Source organism: Melanerpes formicivorus, unplaced genomic scaffold (genome assembly GCF_026170545.1).
Source record: "Melanerpes formicivorus ecotype bairdi unplaced genomic scaffold, bMelFor1.0.p_v2 SCAF_2091, whole genome shotgun sequence".
In the NCBI taxonomy this organism is placed as follows: domain Eukaryota; kingdom Metazoa; phylum Chordata; class Aves; order Piciformes; family Picidae; genus Melanerpes; species Melanerpes formicivorus.
In genome coordinates, this window is record NW_027144442.1 from 1 (window position 1) to 24,366 (window position 24,366).

Here is a 24,366-nt window from a genome sequence, read left to right on the forward strand (position 1 = left end):
TTTCTGCTGCACCCATTAGGCCTGATCCAAATCTTTATCAGCTGCAGGCAACTAATGGACAAGAAGGGTTTTAGCTTCCTCCACACTCTTGGCACCCCTCTCTTTTCAATCTCACCAACATCTGTCATCTGTCTTTGAGGCCTACAGCTCAGTTGATGCTTCAGTGTGAGCTGTCTCTCTGGATTCCCTCTTTCACATTATAGCTAACTCCCTTGCAGGGTTTTTCTTGTGCACCAGCACCAAAGCATAGCTTTTCCTGTCTGCCCACACTGCTGCTGTAAAATGGGGCCTGAATGCTTAGAGAACCACTAAGAGTCTGGGTAAGCCTGGACCTAAAGGCAGGGTGGGGGGAAATGACCCAACACACCCCTTATGTGTAAAACATTCCTGATCTTCAGCTCTAGGTCCAGCTCAGCCCTGTTCAACACTCAGTTGAAAAGGAAGAGATCAGAATGAGGAAGAGAAGATCCTGCAGCCTTCAAACACAGATCTTGAAGTGTCCATGCAGCTGGGCCCAGCATTTTGCAAGCACACAGACACACTGCAGGAGCAACATGTAGGTCATTCTGGAAGAGCTTGGCAGGGAAACTTTCTGTGCCAGCAAACTCAGTCAACATCTTTTACTTTATTTAACATTTTAAAGCTTGGATGCTCACGAATTTCCCACAAAGCACTCTACCAGAGCCTTCAAAGGCTGTCAAACAAGCCAGAGATCAAAAGCTTGCACTTCTGCAGCCAAAAGAGGAAGCAGCACAGCACTGCCTGAGGGAGCTGGCACCTCACTCCAGAAGTTAAAAATCATAGAATCAGAATTCTCAGGCTTGGAAGGGACCTCAAGGATCAGCCAGTCCCAACCCCCCTGCCATGGGCAGGGACACCTCACACTACAGCAGGTTGCTCACAGCCACATCCAGCCTGGCTGCAAACACCTCCAGGCAGGAGGCTTCTACCACCTCCCTGGGCAACTTGTGCCAGGCTCTCACCACCCTCATGGGGAACAACTTCCTAACCTCTAATCTCAATCTCCCCTCCTCTATCTTGGATCCATTCCCCCCAGTCCTATCCCTCCCTGACACCCTCAAAAGTCCCTCCCCAGCTTTCTTGTAGCCTCCTTCAGACATGGGATGGCCACAATGAGGTCTCCTCAGAGCCTTCTCCAGACTGAACAACCCCAACTCCCTCAGTCTGTCCTCATAGCAGAGCAGCTGCAGCCCTCTGCTCCTCCCCATGGCCCTTCTCTGGACACCTTCCAGCACCTCCAGAGCCTTCCTGGAACAGAGGCTCCAAAACTGGACACAGAGCTCCAGCTGTGGTCTCAGCAGAGCTGAGCAGAGGGGCAGAATCCCCTCCCTGGCCCTGCTGGCTCTGCTTCTCTTGCTGCAGCCCAGGCTCTCCTTGGCTTTCTGGGCTGCAAGTGCTCACTGCTGGTTCCTCTTGAGCTTCTCATCCCCCAGCACCCCCAGGTCCTTTTCTTCAGGGCTGCTCTCCAGCCAGTCCCTGCCCAGCCTGTATCAATGCCTGGAATTGTCCTGACCCAGCTGCAGGACCTTGCCCTTGGTCTTGTTGAACCTCATGAGGTTGTCATGGGCTCACCTCTGCAGCCTGTGCAGGTCCCTCTGGATGGTTCCCTTCCCTCCAGCTGTCTGCTGCACGTCACAGCTTGGTGTTATTGGCAGGATCTGGCACAAGGAACCATTGTGGCTGGTGCCACTGCTCACAGCAGCTTTGTGCTCTCAGTGGAACAAGAGTTTTTTCAACTATAAAAAAAGCCAGGCAGAGCAGATACCAAGATGAAAGACACTGCACTTGCCAGGCAAGGAGAGCTTCAGGATTGCGTCAGCCCCCCCAGGGGGGAGGAGCTGGAAGCTATCCCAGAGCTATGACTAAACAGAAACGGAGCTGTTGTTTGCCCATCGGCACCCACTGGTATTGCCCGAGCTGGGAATGCAGGAAGCAGAGGCAGAGGAGTAATCCCATCACTTCTGCTGAGGCATTCCGGCTCCACCCACAGGCACCAGCTCCTGCCCAGAGCAGGAAACCAACACGACTATTGTTTTAGCGGGGGGGCAGTCGCTGCTGGGATTGACTGCAGCCATTCACAAAGCAATGCTCAGCATGGCTCTGCTGTCAACCACAGCTTCCTTCCTTCACTTGCCCTCACAATCCACTTCACACTGCTCCATTTGCCTCCTCCTGGCTCTCTACAGCTACCTGAAATGACATTGTGGAGAGGTTGGTGCTGGGCTCTGCTCCCAGGTCATTAGTGACAGAACAAGAGGCAATGGCCTCAAGCTGCCAGTGGGGAGGTTCAGGCTGGACATTAGGAAGAAGTTTTTCCACAGCAAGAGTGGTGAGGGCTTGGAATGTGCTGCCCAGGGAGGTGGTGGAGTCCCCAAGGCTGGCTGTGTTTGCAGGTGGTTTGGCTGTGGTGCTTGGGGCTGTGGTTTAGGGGTGAGCCTTGCAGAGCAGGGCTCTGGGTTGGCCTTGGTGACCCTGAGGCTCTTTTCCAACCTGAATGATTCTGTGATTTCCAAACCAAGCTGAAATCCTCAAGTCCATGAGAAAAAAAAACCCAGTGACCTCTGGTGCCAAACACTGCAGTACTCACACCCTGGAAGGAAGGCCCAGGTCCCACAAAGGCTCCAATCAGACTACAGCTCAGGGTCATTTTCAGCTTCAAACCAACTTCTCTAACCAGCATGGGCACAGGTTGTAAGAGAGGCTTTGGAAAGAGAGTCACAGAATTGTCAGGGTTGGAAAGGACCTGAAGGCTCAGCCAGTTCCAACCCCTCTGCCATGGGCAGGGACACCTCACACCACAGCAGGTTGATAGAAATACTTGGAGTCAGAAAGCAATGGAAGAGTGGACTGGCACTCAGAGGTGGCTCTTGCCCTTTGAAACATTGACCCTAATTAGGGCTCTGACTGCAGGCAGGCACTCCTGCTCCTCAGCCTTTCTTGTAGCCCTTTAATGAGAGGATGATGATGACACATTGGAAAGACTGAGCCTGTGCAGGAGCTGCCTTTACTCTAAAAAGTCCTGAAGATTGTACTCTCTCAAGAAAACCAAACAGAAGACATCCTTGTGTCAGGAAGTGTAACTGCTGACTGTTAAAAGTGAAAGTGAAAGGGCTAAGAAAAACCAAAGCAGGAGCTCCTCCCCCCCCCCCCCCACTCAGCCCTGCTGAGGCTGCATCTGGAGTGTTGTGTCCAGTTCTGGGACCCTCAGCTCAAGAAGGACCTCAGGAAACTGCTTGAAAGAGCCCAGCACAGAGCTGCTGAAGGGAGTGGAAGATCTTCCTCATGAGGAGAGCCTGAGGGCGCTGTAGCTTGGAGAGGGAGAGACTGAGAGGTGACCTCACTGCTGCTGGTAAAGCTGTGCAGGGGGAGTGCCCAGAGGCTGGAGCCAGGCTCTGCTGGGGGATGCCCAATGCCAGCACAAGGGGCAGTGGTGGAAGCTGAGGCAGAGGAAGTGCCATGGAAACAGGAGGGAAATGTTTTCCCTGTGAGGGTGACAGAGGCCTGGAGCAGGCTGCCCAGGGGGGTTGTGGAGTCTCCCTCTCTGGAGCTATTCAAGCCCTGCCTGGATGTGTTCCTGTGTGATCTGCTCTAGGTGCTCCTGCTGTGGCAGGGGGTTGGCCTGGATGAGCTTTGGAGGTCCCTCCCAGTCCCTAACACTGTGATTCTGTGTGAAATTCTCCTCTCCTGCCCTGATTTTTCCTGTTTCTGGCTGCTTTCACTCACAATCTCCACCCAGCTCCAAGCTACAGCAGCAGATGTGCAGCAATTGTCACTTAGGGAAGCATGCACACACATCTGCTGTGCAGGCAAGAGGTCAGGAGGACACAAACACTTTAACTGCTAGAAAACTCCCAGTCTTAAGCCTTGGTTCCACCTCTGACTTTGTTCTGCTGCTCCACTAGCACACACAGCACACCTGGGGCTAGCCTTAACCTGGCAAAGGTGGTTCTACAGCAACTGCTGCTTCCTCACCAGCTCTCCTGGGCTGCCAAAGACCAGCTTTGAGAATTAAGCCACAGTTAGATGGGGCACTGCCCACAGTTCCTGGTATGTAACCCCACATAATGCAGAGTAACCTTGCCAAGTCTGGCTTGGCATCTTAAAGCCATCTTTCATCACATCATACTCGGGGTCAGAAAGTCATTCTGTGTGTAACCAAGACCCTGTGCTCTCAGTTTTCACCACATCTTTGTAAGCTTGCCCACTACAGAATCATTCAGGTTGAAAAAGACCCTCAGGATCACCAAGACCCTCAGGACCCCCTTGGCCTTCTTGGCCCCCAGGGCACATTGCTGTCCCATGCAGAACTTGCTGTCCACCAGCACTCCCAGGTCCTTCTCCTTGGGGCTGCTCTCCAGCAGGTCACCTCCCAGCCTGTCCTGCTGCAGTTTACTCTTCCTGCCCAGCTGCAACACTCTGCACTGCTCTATAAAGTCCTCCACTTCAGAACTCCACTCCTCCAAAAGTGCAGCTGCAGCAACACTCTGGCAAAAGGAAGGTTTGGGAAGCCTCTGCTACACACTGCTTTAGCAGTTACCTTTCCCCCCCTCAAGGATTGTTACCCACAAATGCCACACAAAGTGTTTTTACACCCTCTGACAGTGTCAAGCTGCCCCATACTAAACATGCTGTGTGCTTTCCAGGGGTGGATTTTGCCCTCCTGATATTTCCCCTGGGTTGAAATCAAAGTATTCTGTTTGACAAAGAGCTTATCTGATGGGAAAGCTGCAATAAGACAACTCTTAACAACAGCACTCAAGTCTTTAGTGCTCAAGTGCTTACCTCTTCTTTTGCCACTAAGAAAAGCCTGAGGAGGCAGTTTCTCTCTTCTCCTAAACTCTGACTCCTGGTGAGCTCCACACATTCTCACTTTCCAAGCTGTCTCAAGACAAGTATTCCACATTCTCCACAACTCTCAAAACCATTTCCCCCTCTTGTTCTGTCTGCTCAATACAGTGGCCAAAGACAGCTCCAAAAATGCAGGAGGGAAGAGTATGCACTTGTTACTGGATAGAAAAAGCCTGAATTCAGCAGACAGCTATATCACTTGAATAGAATTAACCAGGTTGGAAAAGACCTTTGAGATCATCCAGTCCAACCTATCACCCAACACCATCTCATCAACTAAGCCATGGCACCAAGCACCCCACCCAGTCTCTCTTGGATGCACACATTTGGCCTGAAGAGAGGAAAATCCCTGCTGCTGAGCAGAACCTACCACAGTATCACAGAGCATTGAAGCAAGGCAGGTAACCATGGCCACTCAACTAACTGCTTGAAGAGACCACCCATGACACTTCATCTGGACATTGGATGTCCCTGTCTGGGGTGCAGCAAGAAAAGTGTGGCCAGCAGAGCTAGGGAGGTTCTGCTCCCCCTCTGCTCTGCCCTGCTCAGACCACTCCTGCAATCCTGGGTCCAGTTCTGGGCTCCCCAGTTCCAGAGAGACAGAGACCTGCTGGAGAGAGGCCAAGGGAGAGCCAGGAGGATGCTTAGGGGACTTGAGCATCTCCCCTGGGAAGAGAGACTGAGAGCCCTGGGGCTGTTGAGTCTGGAGAAGAGAAGGCTGAGAGGGATCTGATCAAAGTCTCTCAATAGCTGAGGGCTGGGGGTCAAGTGGAGGGGGCCAAGCTCTTGTGGGTGGTGCACAGCAATAAGCCAAAGAGCAATGGAGACAAACTTGACCAGAGAAGGTTTCAGCTCAGCATGAGGAGAAACTTCTTTGGTGTGAGGGTGTTGGAGCCCTGGAGCAGGCTGCCCAGAGAAGTTGTGGAGTCTCCTTCTCTGGAGCCTTTCCAACCCCACCTGGATGCATTCCTGTGTGGACTGCCCTGGGTGCTGCTGCTCTGGCAGGGGGCTGGCCTGGATGATCTCTGGAGGTCCCTTCCAACCTCTAATGTACTTCTTGGCAACATGTGAGATGAAACTACAGGAAATCATCACCCCCAAACCCACTCAGCTAAGTACTACACACCTGAATTTATTAGTGCCCTTGTCTGATCAGCCTACCTGGCCTTTCATGACCCCTGCACTATAACCTAAGTACAAGAACACAGTTCATTTGATTATCCATAGCAGCAGCAGGACTGAGCAAGTACTTGGAGCTGGTTTAGAAAGGTGTCTGTGGTTAGACCCTTTTTGTTAAAGCAGAAGTAACCTTTGTCAAGATCTATTCCAAGGAAGCTTGCTCAGTGGTGACTTACCTACAGGTGTCTGCTGCTTCTATCCATCCTACAACAGACACTGTGTGAAGACAGATGGAGTTCAGAGAATCATACAATGGTCCTGACCAGAAGGGACCTCAAAAGCTCATCCAGTCCAACCCCCTCTGCAGTCAGCAGGGACATCCCCAACTAGATCAGGCTGCCCAGAGCCCTGTCTAGTCTCACCTTGAATATCTCCAGGGATGTGGCCCCAACCACCTCCCTGGGCATCCTGTTCCTATGTTCCACTACCTTCATGGTAAAGAACTTGTTTCTAACATCCAGCCTCAGTCTGCTCTGCTCTAGTCTGAAGCCATTGCCCCTGGTCCTGTCCCTGCAGGCCTTTGCAAACAGTCTCTCTCCATCCTTCTTGTAGCCCCCTTCAGGTACTGCCCGGCTGCTATTAGGTCTCCCTGGAGTCTCCTCCAGGCTGAACACCCCCAGCTCCCTGGGATGTGTTCCTGTGTGACCTGCTCTAGGTGCTCCTGCTCTGGCAGGGGGTTTGGACTGGATGAGCTTTTGAGGTCCCTTCCGGCCCCTAACATTCTGTGACTTTGAGGAGGTGGCATCCTTGACCACAGAGCCTCACCAGTCTCACTCCTCAGATCAATACAGGCTTGCTTCAAAAAGTGACTTTCATCCAACTGCCCAGACTGAAGGTACTGGGTTGAGATCTAACTGACCTGTTCTTCAGCTGGGTTCACTGCAGTTTGATATGAGAACATTAATGGTGTTGCTATACTCACACACAGGCACAAATTTTCAGTTCACCCTGAAGGACTGCAGAGTCAGGAAGCTTTTATCTCCACCAGCATGAGAAGCTCCCCTTTGTCCATCATGCACAGAACCATGTCAGAAAAGCACAGCAATGCCAGTTCAAGAGAAATTATCTACAGCAGTTTAGGTAGGAAGTGGGTAGAATGCCCAAGGAGTGGTCTCTATCAAAGCCATCTATTGGTTCAGAGGGAAATCATCAGCTTGAAGCCAGCACAGTCCTGACTGTCACAGTCACAGACTGTGTCTGAGTCACAGACTGACCAGTTACTACCATGCCTTCTGGGGATCAGAACACACCCATGCCACTCACTGCACTCCACTGCAACACTAACTCTACCCTTCTGAGAAAGGAAGGCCAAGGAAGGGTCTATTTTGTCATAGACATCACCTTTACTGGTTTTCCAAGCATGACAACTTAAGTAAAAAAAGAAAGTCAGAGCACAAAACATTTGGAAGTTCCAGCTACCACTCCTGGTGTTCCTTTGAGCCTGGAGAGCTCACACTTCTGTTTCTGAACACCCTCCTCCCAAAACTTCAGTGGGCTTCAAAGCACTACACAAGAGAAAGAGCAAGTCAGGAATAAGATCAGTTCAGTCTGCCACCCCCCCCTCAAGTTACAGTTGCATCTGGCACATCTTCCCACTTCAACACTCCCAAGCAGAAGCAGTTCTGCTTAATGCCAACTCATTTGTTCCCTCATGCCCTACAGCACAAAGGGTGGGGTGGGGGAATACTGTGCTCATTAATGGTTTGTAATGCTGCCTTGAGACACAAATGCATTAATGCACCTTGGGAGTCTCCCAAGCACCTGGCTTGCTGGCTACCAGAAGAGATGAGAGCTAAACTTGTTTTGACTTTCTGGGGGCATTCCAAGAGGCCAACAGAACTGCAGGCAGGATATATGCATGCACCAACTGTTCCAGCTGGGAGTCCAACACCTCCACCTCAAACAGCAGCCTAAGGAAGGATTCTCCTCCTGCTAAGGGGATGCTCTAAATTCTGCTGCTTGCCATCAAAGGCCTAAAACAAAACAAAGTGTTGCTGCAGCTATGAATGTAGCTGTTTTCAGGGAGGGGGAACAGAATGAGCAATTCAACAGTACACATGAAAAGCATCTTCCACTGACTGATTCACTTCACAACCACTGACAAGACTGATGTACAGATTTCTGCACCTGTAAAAAGCAGATAAAATATTAAATGTGTCATTTACAAGGGGGTTTTACCAGCCTGGCATACAGGAGGAACAGAATATAGCAAAGTAGTTGACAGTTAGAGGCTTGTGGAGGCCCTGCAAAAAATATTACTTGGGATATCTGCAAATTTAAGAAGGGAAACAAAAACAAACCAACCCAAAATGATGATGAGGATGATAATAATCAGTTTGGAGTCTTTCAGAAGTGATACAAGTGGGAGCCACCATGAAATACAAAGAGCTGCTGCTGCAAAGAAAAGAGCCTGGATACCATTCCACCACAAGGTATATAAGTTATTAAATAATGATCTGATTTCAAAGAATATAAATGAAGCCTTTAAGTAGGTCTTTTCTACATGCACATTGTTCCTCATTAAAAGGAAACAACCCAAAGATGCAAAAGGCCCTTGGTAATTGCTCTGTTAAACCCCGGCAGGCAATGCCAACTCTCCGGCCACCGACGCCACTAGTTTAGCACTTAAGGTCTCTGCAGTGTTACATGGGATTACTTTTAAATACTGTTAATTCTATTACTCCATTGGTAAAGAAGGTGTGACTTGGAATATGGCAGTCTCCATCTCCAGAGGGCAGTGATGCACAGTCCTAGAGTTATCCAGAAGAACAACAGCCTCCGCTGCTCGGTACTTGTGGCTCGTCGTCGATGATCTGTACGCCTCGCCTGGCCGGGCCGGACTGGCTGGAACCGTTGCCTCTTGCTCTCTCATCCACTTGAGCAGTTTCTATCATTCCTGGGAAAGGAAGAAAGGGATGAGGGGACATCCCACTGCGTTTTCTCACACACACACAGAGGACTTGGAGATCTTCATCTGTTTGGAGTTGCACGCACTGGTTTGGTTTCCCCTGTGTTATGCACACGGCGTCACATGGCACAGCTACACGAACACACTGCCAGCATCCCAAAGCAGGACAACACCCAGCAGCCCTGGTTCACCAAGGGCAACCTTAGATAGAATCACACTGGGGGAATGGAATGAAGCTGGAGGTGGGGAGATTCATGGGGAAGAACTTCCTCCTCACCTCCAGCCTGAGAGTGGTGAAGCCCTGGAATGGGTTGTCCAGGGAGGTGGTTGGGGCCCTGTCCCTGGAGGTGTTTAAGGCCAGGCTGGCTGAGGCTCTGGCCAGGCTGATCTAGTGTGGGGTGTCCCTGCCCATGGCAAGGGGGTTGGAACTAGATGATCCTTGTGGTCCCTTCCAACCCTGACTGATACTATGACCTCAAGGATCATCCAGTCCCAACCGCCCTGCCATGGCCAGAATACAGAATTAACCAGGTTGGAAAAGACCTTTGAGATCATCAAGTCCAACATGTGGCACCTCACACTACAGCAGGTTGCTCACAGCCACATCCAGCCTGGCTGTAAACACCAACAGGGATGAGGCTTCCACCACCTCCCTGGGCAACCTGTGCCAGTCTCTCACCACCCTCATGGGGAACAACTTCTTCCTCACATCCAATCTGAATCTCCCCATTTCTATGGGTAGATGTGCTGATACTCTGGCATTAGTACCTTTAAAGGTAGAGTTACCCATCCACATCAAAAATACTCTGTTAAAGGAAGTAAAAATACAGCACCCACCACACATCTACCACCTCCCTTTTCACAGAACTGAATTGTCAGGGCTGGAAGGGACCTCAAGGATCATCCAGGTCCAACCCCCCTGCCATGGGCAGGGACACCTCAGACCACAGCAGGTTGCTCACAGCCACATCCAGCCTGGCTGCAAACACCTCCAGGGATGAGGCTTCCACCATCTCCCTGAGCATTTTGTGCCAGTGTTACCCCCTCTCCAAAGCCCAAACAGGCTCTACAGACATGCAGATTTGGCTTAAATGAGCAAAATTAATAGGACCATTGCCCTCTGTTAGGTTTCTAAGCCACATTTGTGACCTGTAACATTTGCTGAGACTGCTGTGTACGATTTGCTTCACTGCAGCTTCAACTTTATTTGAAATTGACATCCTTTGAGAAGCTTTTTGAAAGAGGTTTAACAGAGGGCTTGAAGCAGGCAGTAGTGAGAGCAGTAACACATTTGATCTGAGGTTACTATTTACAGACACTGAGGGAAATGGCTGTCAGTGGTCCAGCAAAGGACAAAAGGATCATGTGGAAGCACAGCATGGATTTGCAATGCTGTAAGCATCTGTACATGAGGCTTCCATAGCTGTTACAGTACACAAGTGCCTTAAAGGAGACTCAGATGAAATCAGTTCTTAGTTTACAGAAGGGCTTTTTTATATGCCCTTAAGCACTCACAGGGTGTCAGGGGCTGGAAAGGACCCAAAGAAATCAAGTCCAGCCCCCCTGCCAGAGCAGCACCATACAGTCTAGTGCAGGTCACACAGGAACACATCCAGATGGGCCTTGAACATCGCCAGAGAAGGATACTCCACAACCTCCCTGGGCAGCCTGTGCCAGGGCTCCGGGACCCTCACAGTAAAGAAGTTCCCCCTTGTGCTGAGGTGGAACCTCCTGTGCTGCAGCTTACATCCATTGCTCCTTGTCCTATCCCAGGGAGCAAGTGAGCAGAGCCTGGCCCCTCCCTCCTGACCCCCAGCCCTCAGATATTGATAGGATAGGCATTGATCAGATCCCCTCTCAGTCTTCTCTTTCCCAGACTGAACAGCCCCAGGTCCCTCAGCCTCTCCTCACCAGGCAGTGCTCCAGCCCCCTAATCATCCTCAAGCATTTTGTGAACAAGCTCTTTGGTAACCTGGAGAATACCTACTTTTACAAAGGTCAAGAAACAGTTCCTCAATTCCTTTGTTCTGTTTAGCTGAAGTATGATAATGTTTGGCTCCAACAGATTCAGCATACCTGCAGGAATGCAGAGAGAGAACTTCATTGTACCAAAGGACTTCACCTTTCTGAGCTCCTCTACATGAAGCAAAAGGATGATCACAGCAAGTTTTACTCTAAGTTGAGAGTTAATCTACACATGCTGACTTGTTACACAAATAGAATTATGTGACTAAAGCTGCCATGACTGAACATTAGAATGACAGAACTGTCAGGGTTGGAAGGGCCCTCAAGGCTCAGCCAGTTCCAACCCCCCTGCCATGGCCAGGGACACCTCACACTACAGCAGGTTGCTCACAGCCACATCCAGCCTGCCTGCAAACACCTCCAGGCAGGAGGCTTCCACCACCTCCCTGGGCAACCTGTGCCAGTCTCTCACCACCCTCATGGGGAACAACTTCTTCCTCACATCTAAATCTACCCATTTCTAGTTTTGTTCCATTCCCCCCAGTCCTATCGCTCCCTGACACCCTCCCCAGCTTTTTAGGGCATTTTCAGGTCTAGAAATGCATTTCAAGTGCAAATGCTGACTTCAATCAAGTTACACTTTGGCCAGTAAGGACATTCTGGGACTCTGCTCCTAAGAGAACACTTAACACCCCAGCCAGCTACACACTGCTGCTTTATGGCTGCCAGCTGTTAACAGCATCACAAGCTCACTCCTCCAGCATAGCTCCACAGTGCCTGTTGCTATTAATAACTGGGGTGACTTACGTTTCTGCTTCTTGGACCAAAACATGTCTCTCTTTTTCCAAGTCTATTTTGTTACCTGTTGAAAAACAAGTTCAGCTTTCAAGCCTTTATGCACCAAAATGACCCAAAAGCAAGCAGTAGTGCAATCACTGTCATCACTTTCTTACAAGCTGTCCCAGTAAAGACTGGCTTCTTACACAGGCCTCAACTGGGAGCACAGGATGGTGTGAGAATCCCCTTTCACTCCAGCATGGTTTATTCTGTTCTATTCATTTACAGGCAACAAAGATGAAGTTTTACTTTGGTAAAGGGATCAGGAGAGCTAAACACCTCTTTAGGACCTACCAATTGAGCCTTCTCCCTTTCCTGCAGAATCCAGTAGCAGTTTGTGTGCTGCAAAGGCAGATGTTGCAGACTATCATAGTATCAGTCAGGGTTGGAAGGGACCACAAGGATCATCTAGTTCCAACCCCCCTGCCATGGGCAGGGACACCCCACACCATCCATACATCTAACCTCCTGGAAGTGTTTTTAATCACTAGATTCCACTTAAAATCTAAACCCAGCAATTCTGTCACATGGTTTGCACTGAAATATTGAAGCTGTAGGACTCATTCCACACCCCAGGCACTTGGTCAGAAACAAACAAGCATCTAGCCTGTGCCACTGAGAACAGTAAAAGTGATGCTTGAGTGCCTGCAAGACGTTGTGTTTCCTTCTTAACCCCCAATCTGCAGGGGTCTATGCCATGCACTTGGGACAGAGTGTATCATGAAACAGCTGGATTGTGAGCTACTGACATTCCCAGCTCTAACTGGCTGCAAACAGGCAATGAACAGAAGCTTTGCCCCTTCCCGTGCACGAGGTGTCAAAGCAGCGTTAGGAAGCTGCTGTTCATCAGAAGCAGTGCTAAGAATGGGATGTTAAGCCAGACTTACCTACTATACATAAACAGATTTCATTGCCCAACATTTTTCTTAACTCCTTCACCCAGTTTTTCACCTGCAAGAAGAACACAGGTGAGTTGAGTTTCCCTTCACACACTGCCACCTTGGGCACTGCAGAACTGACCCATTTCCTGTCACTGTTTGCTCTAAAGCCTGGAACAATCCTGTTTAGACAAAATGCTCTTTAGATAGCTACACAAAGGCTTGCTTCAATTGAAATGAAGAGCAAATTACTTAGATAAAATGGTTCAATTACTCCAGAAGTATAACTCACCACACTTGTGGCACTGGCCACTTGAGGTGAGGCACGAGAGCTTTTAGCTACAGGCACTGACTAACTGATCACAAATGGGACTTGAAGGGTTGAGGTACCTGAACTGAGCTGTTCAGGTTAGACTGTAACAGATGTTGTGTGTCCTGAGAGAGCAGATGGGACAAGAGTGCCAAGTCAGCTGGGGGCAAGGTAGCTCTCATCAATCCTGTGGCATGCTCTGAAGTTGTATGATCACTGCACTGACACAGGGACTGCTGTTTCAAGGCAATTCAAGTGGTGAAGAGATGCAAACACCTGAAGAACCTAAAACCAGTTAGGATCCATGACACAGGTGATTATGTACTAACTTCCCAGAAAAAGGGAACCTTGCTTTGAAGAACTGAAGTGGTCTGGTACCACACAGTTCTACTAAGCCAGGCTCAAATCAAAGCAGCACTGGGAAGTCATCACCATTCTGCAGATGGAGGGAAGAGCTCAGCTGCTAGCACAAGTGTTTTACTTGCTCTTGGGGCACTATATCCTTACACTACTCCTATTACTGCTAACCCAAGCCTTGTCCATACAACCACAACTTCAGAGAAACACCAGGGTTGGAAGGGACCTCAAGGCTCAGCCAGTTCCAACCCCCCTGCCATGGCCAGGGATACCTCACACTACAGCAGGTTGCTCACAGCCACATCCAGCCTGGCTGCAAACACCTCCAGGCAGGAGGCTTCCACCACCTCCCAGGGCAACCTGTGCCAGTCTCTCACCACCCTCATGGGGAACAACTTCCTAATCTCTAATCTAAATCTCCCCTCTTCTAGCTTGGATCCATCCCCCCCAGTCCTATCACTCCCTGACACCCTCAAAAGTCCCTCCCCAGCTTTCTTGGAGCCCCCTGCAGATACTGGAAGGCCACAAGAAGGTCTCCTCAGTGTCTTCTCCAGACTGAACAGCCCCAGTTCTCTCAGCCTGTCCTCATAGCAGAGCAGCTCCAGCCCTCTGCTCCTCCTCGTGGCCCTTTTCTGGACACCTTCCAGCTTCTTAGTCCTCTACACAGAAGTCCTGCTGCTTTTGCCACAAGCTAATCAGAGACACTCACTCAGGAAATGAGTGTCACCAGTTTTCAGACAGAACATCTTACGAGTGATCACACTGATTTGACATAAGGCTGGAAAACACCCTCACCTGCACAGACTGATCAACTAATACAGCTATCAAATAATTAGCTATCAATGTTCAGTTTTGATGAGGATTTGAATTCTAAGTGTCTGTCCTCACTAAGAAAGTAATACTTCCATATCATATATGGCAGTTTCAGAGTGCTCAGATCTGTTCAAGTAACATCTTCTAGCAAGCTGGTTTAGACAGTATCAGTCTCACAGTACATTAGAGGTTGGAAGGGACCTCCAGAGCTCATCCAGTCCAACCCCCTACCAGAGCAGCATCACCCAGGGGAGCCCACACAGGAATGCATCCAGGTGGGGTTGGAAAGGCTCCAGAAAAGGAGATTCCACAACCTCTCTGGGCAACCTGCTCCAGGGCTCCAACACCCTCACTGCAAAGAAGTTTCTCCTCATGTTGAGCTGAAACCTCTGCTCCAGTTTGTCTCCACTGCTCCTTGGCTTATTGCTGTGCACCACCCAAAAGAGCTTGGCCCCCTCCACTTGACCCCCAGCCCTCAGATACTTGGTGCCATGGTCTAGTCATGAGGTCTGTGGTGACAGGTTGGACTCGATCTTTGAGTTCTCTTCCAACCTTGGTGATACTGTGATACATTGATCAGATGATAAGAGTAGAGATCTGCATGGCACCCTGCCACAACAGTACTGGGTGATGTTTGTAGCTTGTCACACCTAACTCACACCTAGTTCTGTTAATCTTTGAGCAACCCTGCTAGAAATTCAGGGTGAAAAAGGAAGGGATGTGTTTTCATCATGCCATCTCCATTTGCAGATCACAGAGTGCTTTGGGTTGGAAGGAACCTCAGGGACCATCTAGTTCCAACCCCTTGGCCACGGGCAAAGGTGCTTCCTTCCAGACCAGGCTAATAGGCATGGCTATTGCTGAGAACAAAAAAGACTCCCACTTACACATTCCCATCACAGATCACCTTGCCATCAGCTCACATCTCACACAGAGGTAAAAATCTGTCCAGTACCTTCTGAAAAGAGTCTTCATCTGTTATATCATAGACTAGAATAGCTCCATTAGAATCCCTGTAGTAGATGGGCCCCAAAGCATGAAATCTTTCTTGGCCAGCTGTATCCTGCATTCAAAGAACACATTTGTTGGCATTGAAGACAAAGCAGACAACACTTCAAGCAGCTCCAAACACTCGGAAATTGTACTTGTAATTTGTGTATCTCAGTAACTGTTCAGGAGCATACTCTATTTAGCCAGAAGAGAGAAAACAGGGAGGCAAACATACCCATATGGCAAGGTTTACTCTTTTCCCTCCAATATTTAGCTTCTTTGTAAGAAAAGATGCCTGGAAAGCAAAACAGACTGGAGTTAGGGTTTTACACACAAATGGCTCATTTGACTTCTAATTAATTTACTAATCAGAACAACTGCAGCAAGAGAAGGCAGATTCCTGGATCAAAACCCTCCAGCACAGAAGACTGAGTCCATACTAAGCTATTTTGCTGCTGTTTGCCAGCAGTCTATGCTAAATAAGTGTGGCTGAAGACAACAATTTGCTACCTTCTTATTTTTTCTACTTCATTTCAGAGGGATGAGAGCTGTGTGGCAAGGTCCTGAATACACAGCACTGATAAGCCTGAGCTGAACTTGAAGCATTTCACAAGAGCACACAGAGTTTGGGTAGGGACCAGCCTGACAGGATCTGAAATGTGCAGGAATGAGCAAAACAGCTGGTGAGCTCTTAGAGCAAAGTAAAAGAATTGGAGTTCATGGCTACAAGTCTCAGAACACAGAAGTATTCTGCAAGTCTCTTATTTGGCTGCAGGAAGCTGACATCACTCAGCTGGCTTTGGGAGCTTCTTGGGAGCAGTGGTATGGGTTGGGGGGGGGGGGGTGGTGGTGTTTGACACTGTTCCTGAAGGCTCCACGAAATACTTCTCAGCTGAGACACAAAACCAAAGCAAAGAGAAGAAAGGCTGCCTGTAAGAATTGCAGCAGGTTAAGTTATGACAACATTTTATGGGCCCAGTGCATACTGCAAGATCAGTCCAATGTCAGTAACTTGAGAGTGTGTCTGCTCTCCAAGCCTGCAGGAGCCACGTTTTCAACCACCACCTCTGTTACCAACTGTACCATTCAGTGTCTGAAACAGGAGTTGAACATGTAATACGAGTTCCAGAGGCCAGAACAGGGTCTGAAAGGGTTGATACATCAAGAAACTGCTCCTCCAATTCTACCACTGACATGTTACTATCAGACCCTTCAGTTGCCAAGGGTTAACTTTTGTCTTTCTCCTTAAATTTGACTCAGTTTCCCCTTCAGATTTGCCTCAACTTGCATCTGGACCCCAACAAGCGCTCAGTGATATTTTATGATACAGTCATCCTAGATTATTTGAGGCTGGAGTGTGGCAGCTCAGCAGGAGATCTTTTTGTGAGCACTGACCAGGCATTGAACTAACTACAAGTCACATGCATTTGCAAAGTGTCATGGGCCAGGTCAGCTGCCTGGACTAACTTGCTGCTTAACTGCATCAGCCACCAGCACATGTGCAGAAGACCACAGTAGTTCAACTAACACCGAGCTAAACTACTCTGAAATTGCCTCTCTGGAGTGCTACCTGTGTTACAGTTCAAGTCATACAATCATAGAATTGTTAAGGTTGGAAGGGACCTCAAGGCTCAGCCAGTTCCAACCCCCCTGCCATGGCCAGGGACACCTCACACTACAGCAGGTTGCTCACAGCCACATCCTGCCTGGCTGCAAACACCTCCAGGCAGGAGGCTTCCACCACCTCCCTGGGCAACCTGTGCCAGTCTCTCACCACCCTCATGGGGAACAACTTCTCCCTCACAGCCTATCTGAATCTCCCCACTTCTAGTTTTGCTCCATCCCCCCCAGTCCTATCCCTCCCTGACACCCTCAAAAGTCCCTCCCCAGCTTTCTTGGAGCCCCCTTCAGAGACTGGAAGGCCACAAGAAGGTCTCCTTGGAACTTTCTCTTCTCCAGACTGCACAGTCCCAACTCTCTCAGTCTGTCCTCATAGCAGAACAGCTCGAGCTGCTCATCCTCATGGCCCTTCTCTGGACACCTTCCAGCACCCCCAGATCCTTCCTGCACTAGGGGCTCCAGAACTGGACACAGAGCTCCAGGTGGGGTCTCAGCAAAGTGGAGCAGAGGGGGGAGAATCACTTCTCTCACCCTACTGGCCACACTTCTCTTGCTGCAGCTCAGGCTCTGCTTGGCTCTCTGGGCTGCAAGTGCTCACTGCTGGCTTCTGTTAAGCTTCTCATCTCCCAGCACCCCAACACTAGCACCAGCACTAGAACACAAGGACAACCCAGCCTGAGGAGATTCTCTTGATATTCACTGAATAAAAGCAGGTGTATGGCTCCTGCCCCTTGAGTGCTTCACCTTCAAGAGGCAAGCCTGGCATGGAGCACTGAACCTCCTCCTTGTTCTGTGTTCCCCACCCTCCCTGAGCTTTTCCAGGTTATGCTAGTCTAGCCAAGCTAGCTGTAGCATTTGATTAGCATAGCATCCACAGCTCTCCTGGGAAGGATATTCTGCAGTCCTCCACAAGTTTGATACACAAAAGGTTTCTCCCAACTGACTGCAAGTGTCTCCCCCAATTTTTATTACTTGGACCAGAGGTTTGTTGTTATATTTTCCAGCACAGTTCACTTAGTATCAATGCATTGCTTAGAATTATTTCAAAGCCAAAGCGTTGGCCCTTAAGGTTTCAATCAATGGGAACCAACTCCATCTGTCCCCCCCCCAGCTTTGACAACAGGTTATAAACTCTATTAATTGCCTGGGGAAAAAAACCAAACCCTTCCTTTTCCACATTATTCTAGATGTTTTCTTATGTGAATCAGTTGCTACCTTCATTTCAGTTTTAAGGTGATCACTCTCTTAAGTGCACGACCTGAAGCTAACCTAACTACAGCAACACATGCCAGCATGCTCCTAACCTCCGAGGAAGTTCCAGCTCACCATTTCCCTCTAGCTAGCACTTAGGGAAGGAGGGGGGGTGGGGGGGTGGTGGTGAGAAGAGAAGAGAAACAGCTCCTGCTTGCTAAAAGCCTTCTGTTACTAGCACAAAACAAACTGCACCTTGGGTGTACACAGGTTAACTTCACAGAATTGTCAGGGTTGGAAGGGACCTCAAGGAGCAGCCAGTTCCAACCCCCCTGCCATGGGCAGGGACCCCTCACACTACAGCAGGTTGCTCACAGCCACATCCAGCCTGGCTGCAAACACCTCCAGGCAGGAGGCTTCCACCACCTCCCTGGGCAACCTGTGCCAGTCTCTCACCACCCTTGAATTCTAGCACTTGAATGCTAGAATTCAGATAGGATAGCACAGACATGGAATCACAGAATTGTCAGGGCTGGAAGGGGCCTCAAGGCTCAGCCAGTCCCAACCCCCCTGCCACAGGCAGGGACACCTCACACTACAGCAAAGCTGCTCACAGCCACCTCCAGCCCAGCCTGGCATACATTAAGGACTGACAGTAACCCATTTAAAGGCTTGCTCTGCTTCCCCCCCCATCACTGGGTTCACACTGCAGGAAGCAGCAGCCACAAATCTATTTCCAGTTTCCAGAGAGCAAGTCTCTCCACTCTTTCTGCTGCAGTCATATTGGAATAAAGAACTATGAAGTGCCTTCCCCCCCCAAGCCAGCCCCTTGTCTCAGAATCCAGTGATCTTTTCATCTGATTCATCACTGTGGCTGCTTTGCTGAACGAGGAGCTAAGTACTTACCTAATTTTCTCTTTATTGGAGCAGAAGTAATGTGGTGCAATACTTAGATGCCACAAAAAAAGAACAACTGCATCAGATTAAGGCTTTCCTGTTAAAGGAGCTGCAGAAGTGGCCCTGCCCTGCTTCAGCAGAGTTTTTCAGGGAAGATTTAATTTGCTTGTGGAAGAACCTCACAAAAACTTCCTTGTAGGCCTGTGAGGTGTACGCAAACAAGGTAACACTTCACAGGAGGCACAGGAAGATTCAAAAGCTACTGACAGGGCATTTCAGTGTCAGTAAGAAATAAATGCAGCTAAGGAGGCTCAGAATAGCAAAGCAAATGAGAAAAACGGTGCTGCCAGCTACAAGGTACTGGCAGGAAGGAGAAACCTAATCACAGTGGAGAGACAACAATCTCAGTATCAAGTGCAAGCATGAGCACATGCTTCCCCTTCTCTACAAGCACACACACACAGAGCCAGTCAAAACCAGACCTTCTCAAGCCACAGCACCTAGGGAGGTTTTCCTGTCGACCCTTTGGAGCCCTTTTAAGGCCTAAGTTATGCCCTTTGTGCCCCAAGTCCGTTTTACAACTCACTTCAGGTTCTTCCACTACATATTTACAAAACAAGAGTGACCATAATGATAACAAAACCAACCCCACCCCTCCCCCACCCTGCAAAAAAAAAAGCCACAGCTAAACAAACAAACCACCAACCACCAAACCCCAAACACACCAACAAGCTGCATCACAGGAGACAGCACTCAGCAGGGGATATCACCATCCAGCTACACATGGCCATTCCAAGGCACTTCAGATGATTGCTTTCCTTAGTGCTACACCAGGGGAAAATTAGAGCTGCAGCAACTCTGACACAAGCTGCTATTAATTTCTGTAGTGTAGCAAATATTACTCACTCTATGGCAGAGTTAACCAGCTTGCTGAAAGTACACCATACCCAGTAAATCTACCAACAGGTTCAGCAGACTATGGATATGGGGGGGGGGGGGGGCGGGGGGAAGTTAAACCATCACCTTCTCAACTTTTTATAGCAAAACTGGAGCATCAGGATCTGTTTGTGAAGCATTCACAGCCTTGTTTCTACTTCATCTCAGGCACAAATCCAGGCTGGGCAGGGACTGGCTGGGAAGCAGCCCTGAGGAGAGAGACTTGGGGGTGCTGGGGGAGGAGAAGCTCCACAGGAGCTCTCAGTGTGCACTTGCAGCCCACAAAGCCAATCAGATCCTGGGCTGCATCAGGAGAAGTGTGGCCAGCAGGGCAAGGGAGGTGATCCTCCCCCTCTGGTCAGCTCTGCTGAGACCCCACCTGGAGTACTGCCTCCAGTCCTGGAGCCCCTATTACAAGAGGGATCTGGAGGTGCTGGAAGGTGTCCAGAGAAGGGCCACAAGGATGATCAGAGGGCTGGAGCACCTCTCCTATGAGGACAGACTGAAGGAGTTGGGGCTGTTCAGTCTGCAGAAGAGAAGGCTCCCAGGTGACCTAATTGTGGCCTTCCAGTATCTGAAGGGGGCTACAAGAAGGCTGGGGAAGGACTGCTCAGGATGTCAGGTAGTGATAGGACTAGGGGGAATGGAATGAAGCTGGAGGTGGGGAGATTCAGGCTGGAGGTGAGGAGGAAGTTCTTCCCCATGAGAGTGGTGAAGCCCTGGAATGGGTTGTCCAGGGAGGTGGTTGAGGCCCTGGAATGGGTTGTCCAGGGAGGTGGTTGAGGCCCTGTCCCTGGAGGTGTTTAAGCCCAGGCTGGCTGAGGCTCTGGCCAGGCTGATGTAGTGTGGGGTGTCCCTGCCCATGGCAGGGGGGTTGGAACTAGATGATCCTTGTGGTCCCTTCCAACCCTGACTGATACTATGATCTCTACTGTTTCTTTGGTTTCATGGGAAGGTTTCACCATTGAACACTTCCAAGCCCACGAGAATCTTCCCCTGAGCGTGCAAGAATAGTGCATCACTACCCTGGAGCTCTCTTTCTGGCATCACCTACTATTTGTTGTGTGCTTCAAAGAACTTCCAAGGTAATTCAGGGATCCACTAATGGCCCACACGGTGGCAAGGTTTGTTCCTTTCCTTAACAAAAAGCCAAGGCAAACTGCATGAAGAGCAGTGCACATTCAGAGTGCTAACCCCACCCTTCCATACACACGCTCACAAGTGCTGAAAAGCAACGGCCTTGCAAGGGGTGGAACTGTAAACAGAGAAAGCATGCAGAGAGAGCCCAAAAGACTTCACACACAGCTCAAACTGAGATTGAAAAAGAAAAGATAAAAACCCAACACGTTTTCCAGAGACCTTATCCAGTGTAAGTGTTTCATTTCACAACATGGCATTGATGCCACTCGGAGCTGGTAGGTAATGGAAGGAGATGACTTCCAAGCAGACACCCTGGCACAGTTTGACAAAGCAGAATGGCACTTCTTGGCTCTTTCCAAGTTAGCAGACAGATCCAGGCCAAAACTTCAGGCAGATAACGTGACAAGAAACCAATAAGCCTCAGGCACCTTCTCTGTTGTTAAACCCTAAGCCTTAACCTTGTAGCCCATTTCGGGAAAGCTATTCTCTTCAAACAGCACTATTGAGGTGGCTCAAGTGCTAGGGCACGAGGAAGACTATTATTAACAGGAATGAAGCACGTAGGAAACACTTAGTCATCAGTCCACTTCCAACAATGACAGTAACGACATGACTTTCGACTCACACCTCTTGACACCGAAATGATGGCATCCAAACACATAACCGGATAAAACGAGTAGTTAGCATTCTGAATAGGCAGGAGGGCTTTTAAGTGCTGAAAACTGAAGTGCGAAGCAAAAAAAAAAACCCAACCCAAACACCACCAGAACGTAAGCTCCCAGCAAAGCGGGCAGAGGACAGACAGACAAAGCCGGCAGCGGTCCCTCGGGCCGCGCTCCAGCACTCCACCAGACGGCAAGCACCAAGCCCCCGGCGCGGGTTTAAAGAGAGACAACCCACGAGCACCACAGCGGAAGGCACAGGCCAGGACGCGCCACAGGGGCGGGCTGCCAGCCCTAGAAGGTGTGCGAGGGGAGAAGAGCAGCGGACGTTCCCCTCCCCACCTCCGCCTGGCCCCGGAGATGAGGGCACAGGCTCCCGGCCCGCTCCGCACCTGCAAGGTGGTGATGTGCTTGTCGTTGAACTTGTTCTCGCAGTAGCGCAGCACAAGGGAGGTCTTCCCCACGCAGCCCTCCCCGAGCAGCACCACCTTGAAGGAAAAGCTGCGGCCTGCGGCCGCCGCGCCGGACCCCGCCGCCGCCATCCGCGCCCCGCCGGCAAGCCGGGCCGCCGCCTCACATCAACGGTCCGCACCGCGGCCGCGGGGCGCCGCCGCCCACCGGGACGGGGACCCGCGGGAGAGCGAAAGGGGAACTCGCGGGGCGGGAACGAGAAGGAGAGGAGACGAGAGGGGAAGGTACCGCCGAAACTCCCTGGGGGGTTACGCTCGGGGAGAAGACACCAGCAGCCACAACGTAACAGCCACCGACGGCCCCGCTGCCCCTAATGGCGTCTCCTTCCTCCTACGTCAGGCGCCGATCGGTCACGCGCTCCGCCCCGCCGCCAATGGGAGTGGTGGACGCGACGGCGGCAGGAGGCCCCGCCCCGGCGCGGCGAAGGGGAGGGGCCCTGAGGGAGGGGGCGGACTCGGAGGCGGGGTCTGCTCCGGAGATGGGCGGGGTCTGTCCGGAGATGGGCGGGGTCAGGTGGAGGCTCCTCCTTCTCGGGCAGCTCCCCCCCCGCCCCCCGGCGTCTGGCGGTCGGTTCGCTCGGGTTCAGTTGGCTGCGCTCCGCCTTGCATTTTGCGTGGGTGAGTGTCTGCACAGGCGCCGGAGCAGTGCTGTTAGTAAGGATATACGCCTGCTGGCGGCCTCCTCGGCCAGCGGCAAGACGGGTGAATCATCTCGTGACAGCAGCTGGATTTTTCCACCGCCCGAAAAGGGCAGCCGGAGCCGCGGCTGTGGCCAAAGCGCGCCGTGGCGTGGGAGGGAGGAAGGGAGGGAGCTCCTTCTCAGGTCTCGCTCTCCGCGGGCACTAGAAATACTCGCGGGGAGCGGCAGCTATGAGGCAGACCGCAGAGGGGTGACGCTCCAAGCCCGCACATGATAAACAGCTTTACCATATCTAGGAAATATTTCGTTTCCCTAGCTATGACACGTTAAACCCTATTGACTTTCTAAGTAGAATCACAGAATTGTTACGGTTTCAAGGGACTCCAAGGATCATCCAGCTACAATCCCCCTGCCATGGCCAGAGACCCCCTCTAGACGCCTATGGAGCCAATAGGAGCGTCTATAGAGCCCGTGGGAGCCTCTCTAGTGGCCTATGGAGCCAATGGGAGCGTCTATAGAGCCCGTGGGAGCCTCTCTAGTGGCCTATGGAGCCAATGGGAGCGTCTCTAGAGCCCGTGGGAGCCTCTCTAGTGGCCTATGGAGCCAATGGGAGCATCTATAGAGCCCGTGGGAGCCTCTCTAGAGGCCTCTGGAGCCAATGGGAGCATCTATAGAGCCCGTGGGAGCCTCTCTAGAGGCCTATGGAGCCAAAGGGAGCGTCTATAGAGCCCGTGGGAGCCTCTCTAGAGGCCTATGGAGCCAATGGGAGCATCTATAGAGCCCGTGGGAGCCTCTCTAGAGGCCTATGGAGCCAAAGGGAGCGTCTATAGAGCCCGTGGGAGCCTCTCTAGAGGCCTATGGAGCCAATGGGAGCGTCTCTAGACCCCGTGGGAGCCTCTATAGTGGCCTATGGAGCCAATGGGAGCATCTATAGAGCCCGTGGGAGCCTCTCTAGAGGCCTATGGAGCCAATGGGAGCGTCTATAGAGCCCGTGGGAGCCTCTCTAGAGGCCTCTGGAGCCAATGGGAGCGTCTATAGAGCCCGTGGGAGCCTCTCTAGAGCCCTATAGAGCCAATGGGAGCGTCTACAGAGCCCGTGGGAGCCTCTCTAGTGGCCTATGGAGCCAATGGGAGCGTCTATAGAGCCCGTGGGAGCCTGTATAGTGGAATATGGAGCCAATGGGAGCGTCTATAGAGCCCGTGGGAGCCTCTATAGTGGCCTATGGAGCCAATGGGAGCGTCTATAGAGCCCGTGGGAGCCTCTCTAGAGGCCTATGGAGCCAATGGGAGCGTCTATAGAGCCCGTGGGAGCCTCTCTAGAGGACTATGGAGTGAAAAGGAGCGTCTATAGAGCCCGTGGGAGCCTCTCTAGTGGCCTATGGAGCCAATGGGAGCATCTATAGAGCACGTGGGAGCCTCTATAGTGGCCTATGGAGCCAATGGGAGCATCTATAGAGCTCATGGGAGCCTCTATAGTGGCCTATGGAGCCAATGGGAGCATCTATAGAGCCCGTGGGAGCCTCTCCAGAGGACTATGGAGTGAAAGTGAGCATCTATAGAGCCCGTGGGAGCCTCTCTAGTGGCCTATGGAGCCAATGGGAGCATCTATAGAGCCCGTGGGAGCCTGTCTAGTGGCCTATGGAGCCAATGGGAGCGTCTATAGAGCTAGTGGGAGCCTCTAAATAGTGGCCTATGAAGCCAATGA

At 50.9% G+C, this 24,366-nt stretch overlaps 1 protein-coding gene across 1 annotated transcript; it reads right to left on the reverse strand.

Annotated features, from left to right (window-relative positions):
- Positions 1-7,371: 7,371 nt before the first annotated feature.
- Positions 7,372-22,361, reverse strand: RAB21 (RAB21, member RAS oncogene family). Its single transcript, XM_068171157.1, has 7 exons — positions 21,945-22,361; positions 15,342-15,401; positions 15,072-15,179; positions 12,646-12,709; positions 11,729-11,783; positions 10,944-11,032; positions 7,372-8,944 (listed from the first exon to the last, which is right to left on the reverse strand). The coding sequence occupies exons 1-7, from the start codon at positions 22,092-22,094 to the stop codon at positions 8,805-8,807; spliced, it is 666 nt and encodes a 221-aa protein (XP_068027258.1). The 5' UTR covers positions 22,095-22,361; the 3' UTR covers positions 7,372-8,804.
- Between the last annotated feature and the right edge of the window lie 2,005 nt (positions 22,362-24,366).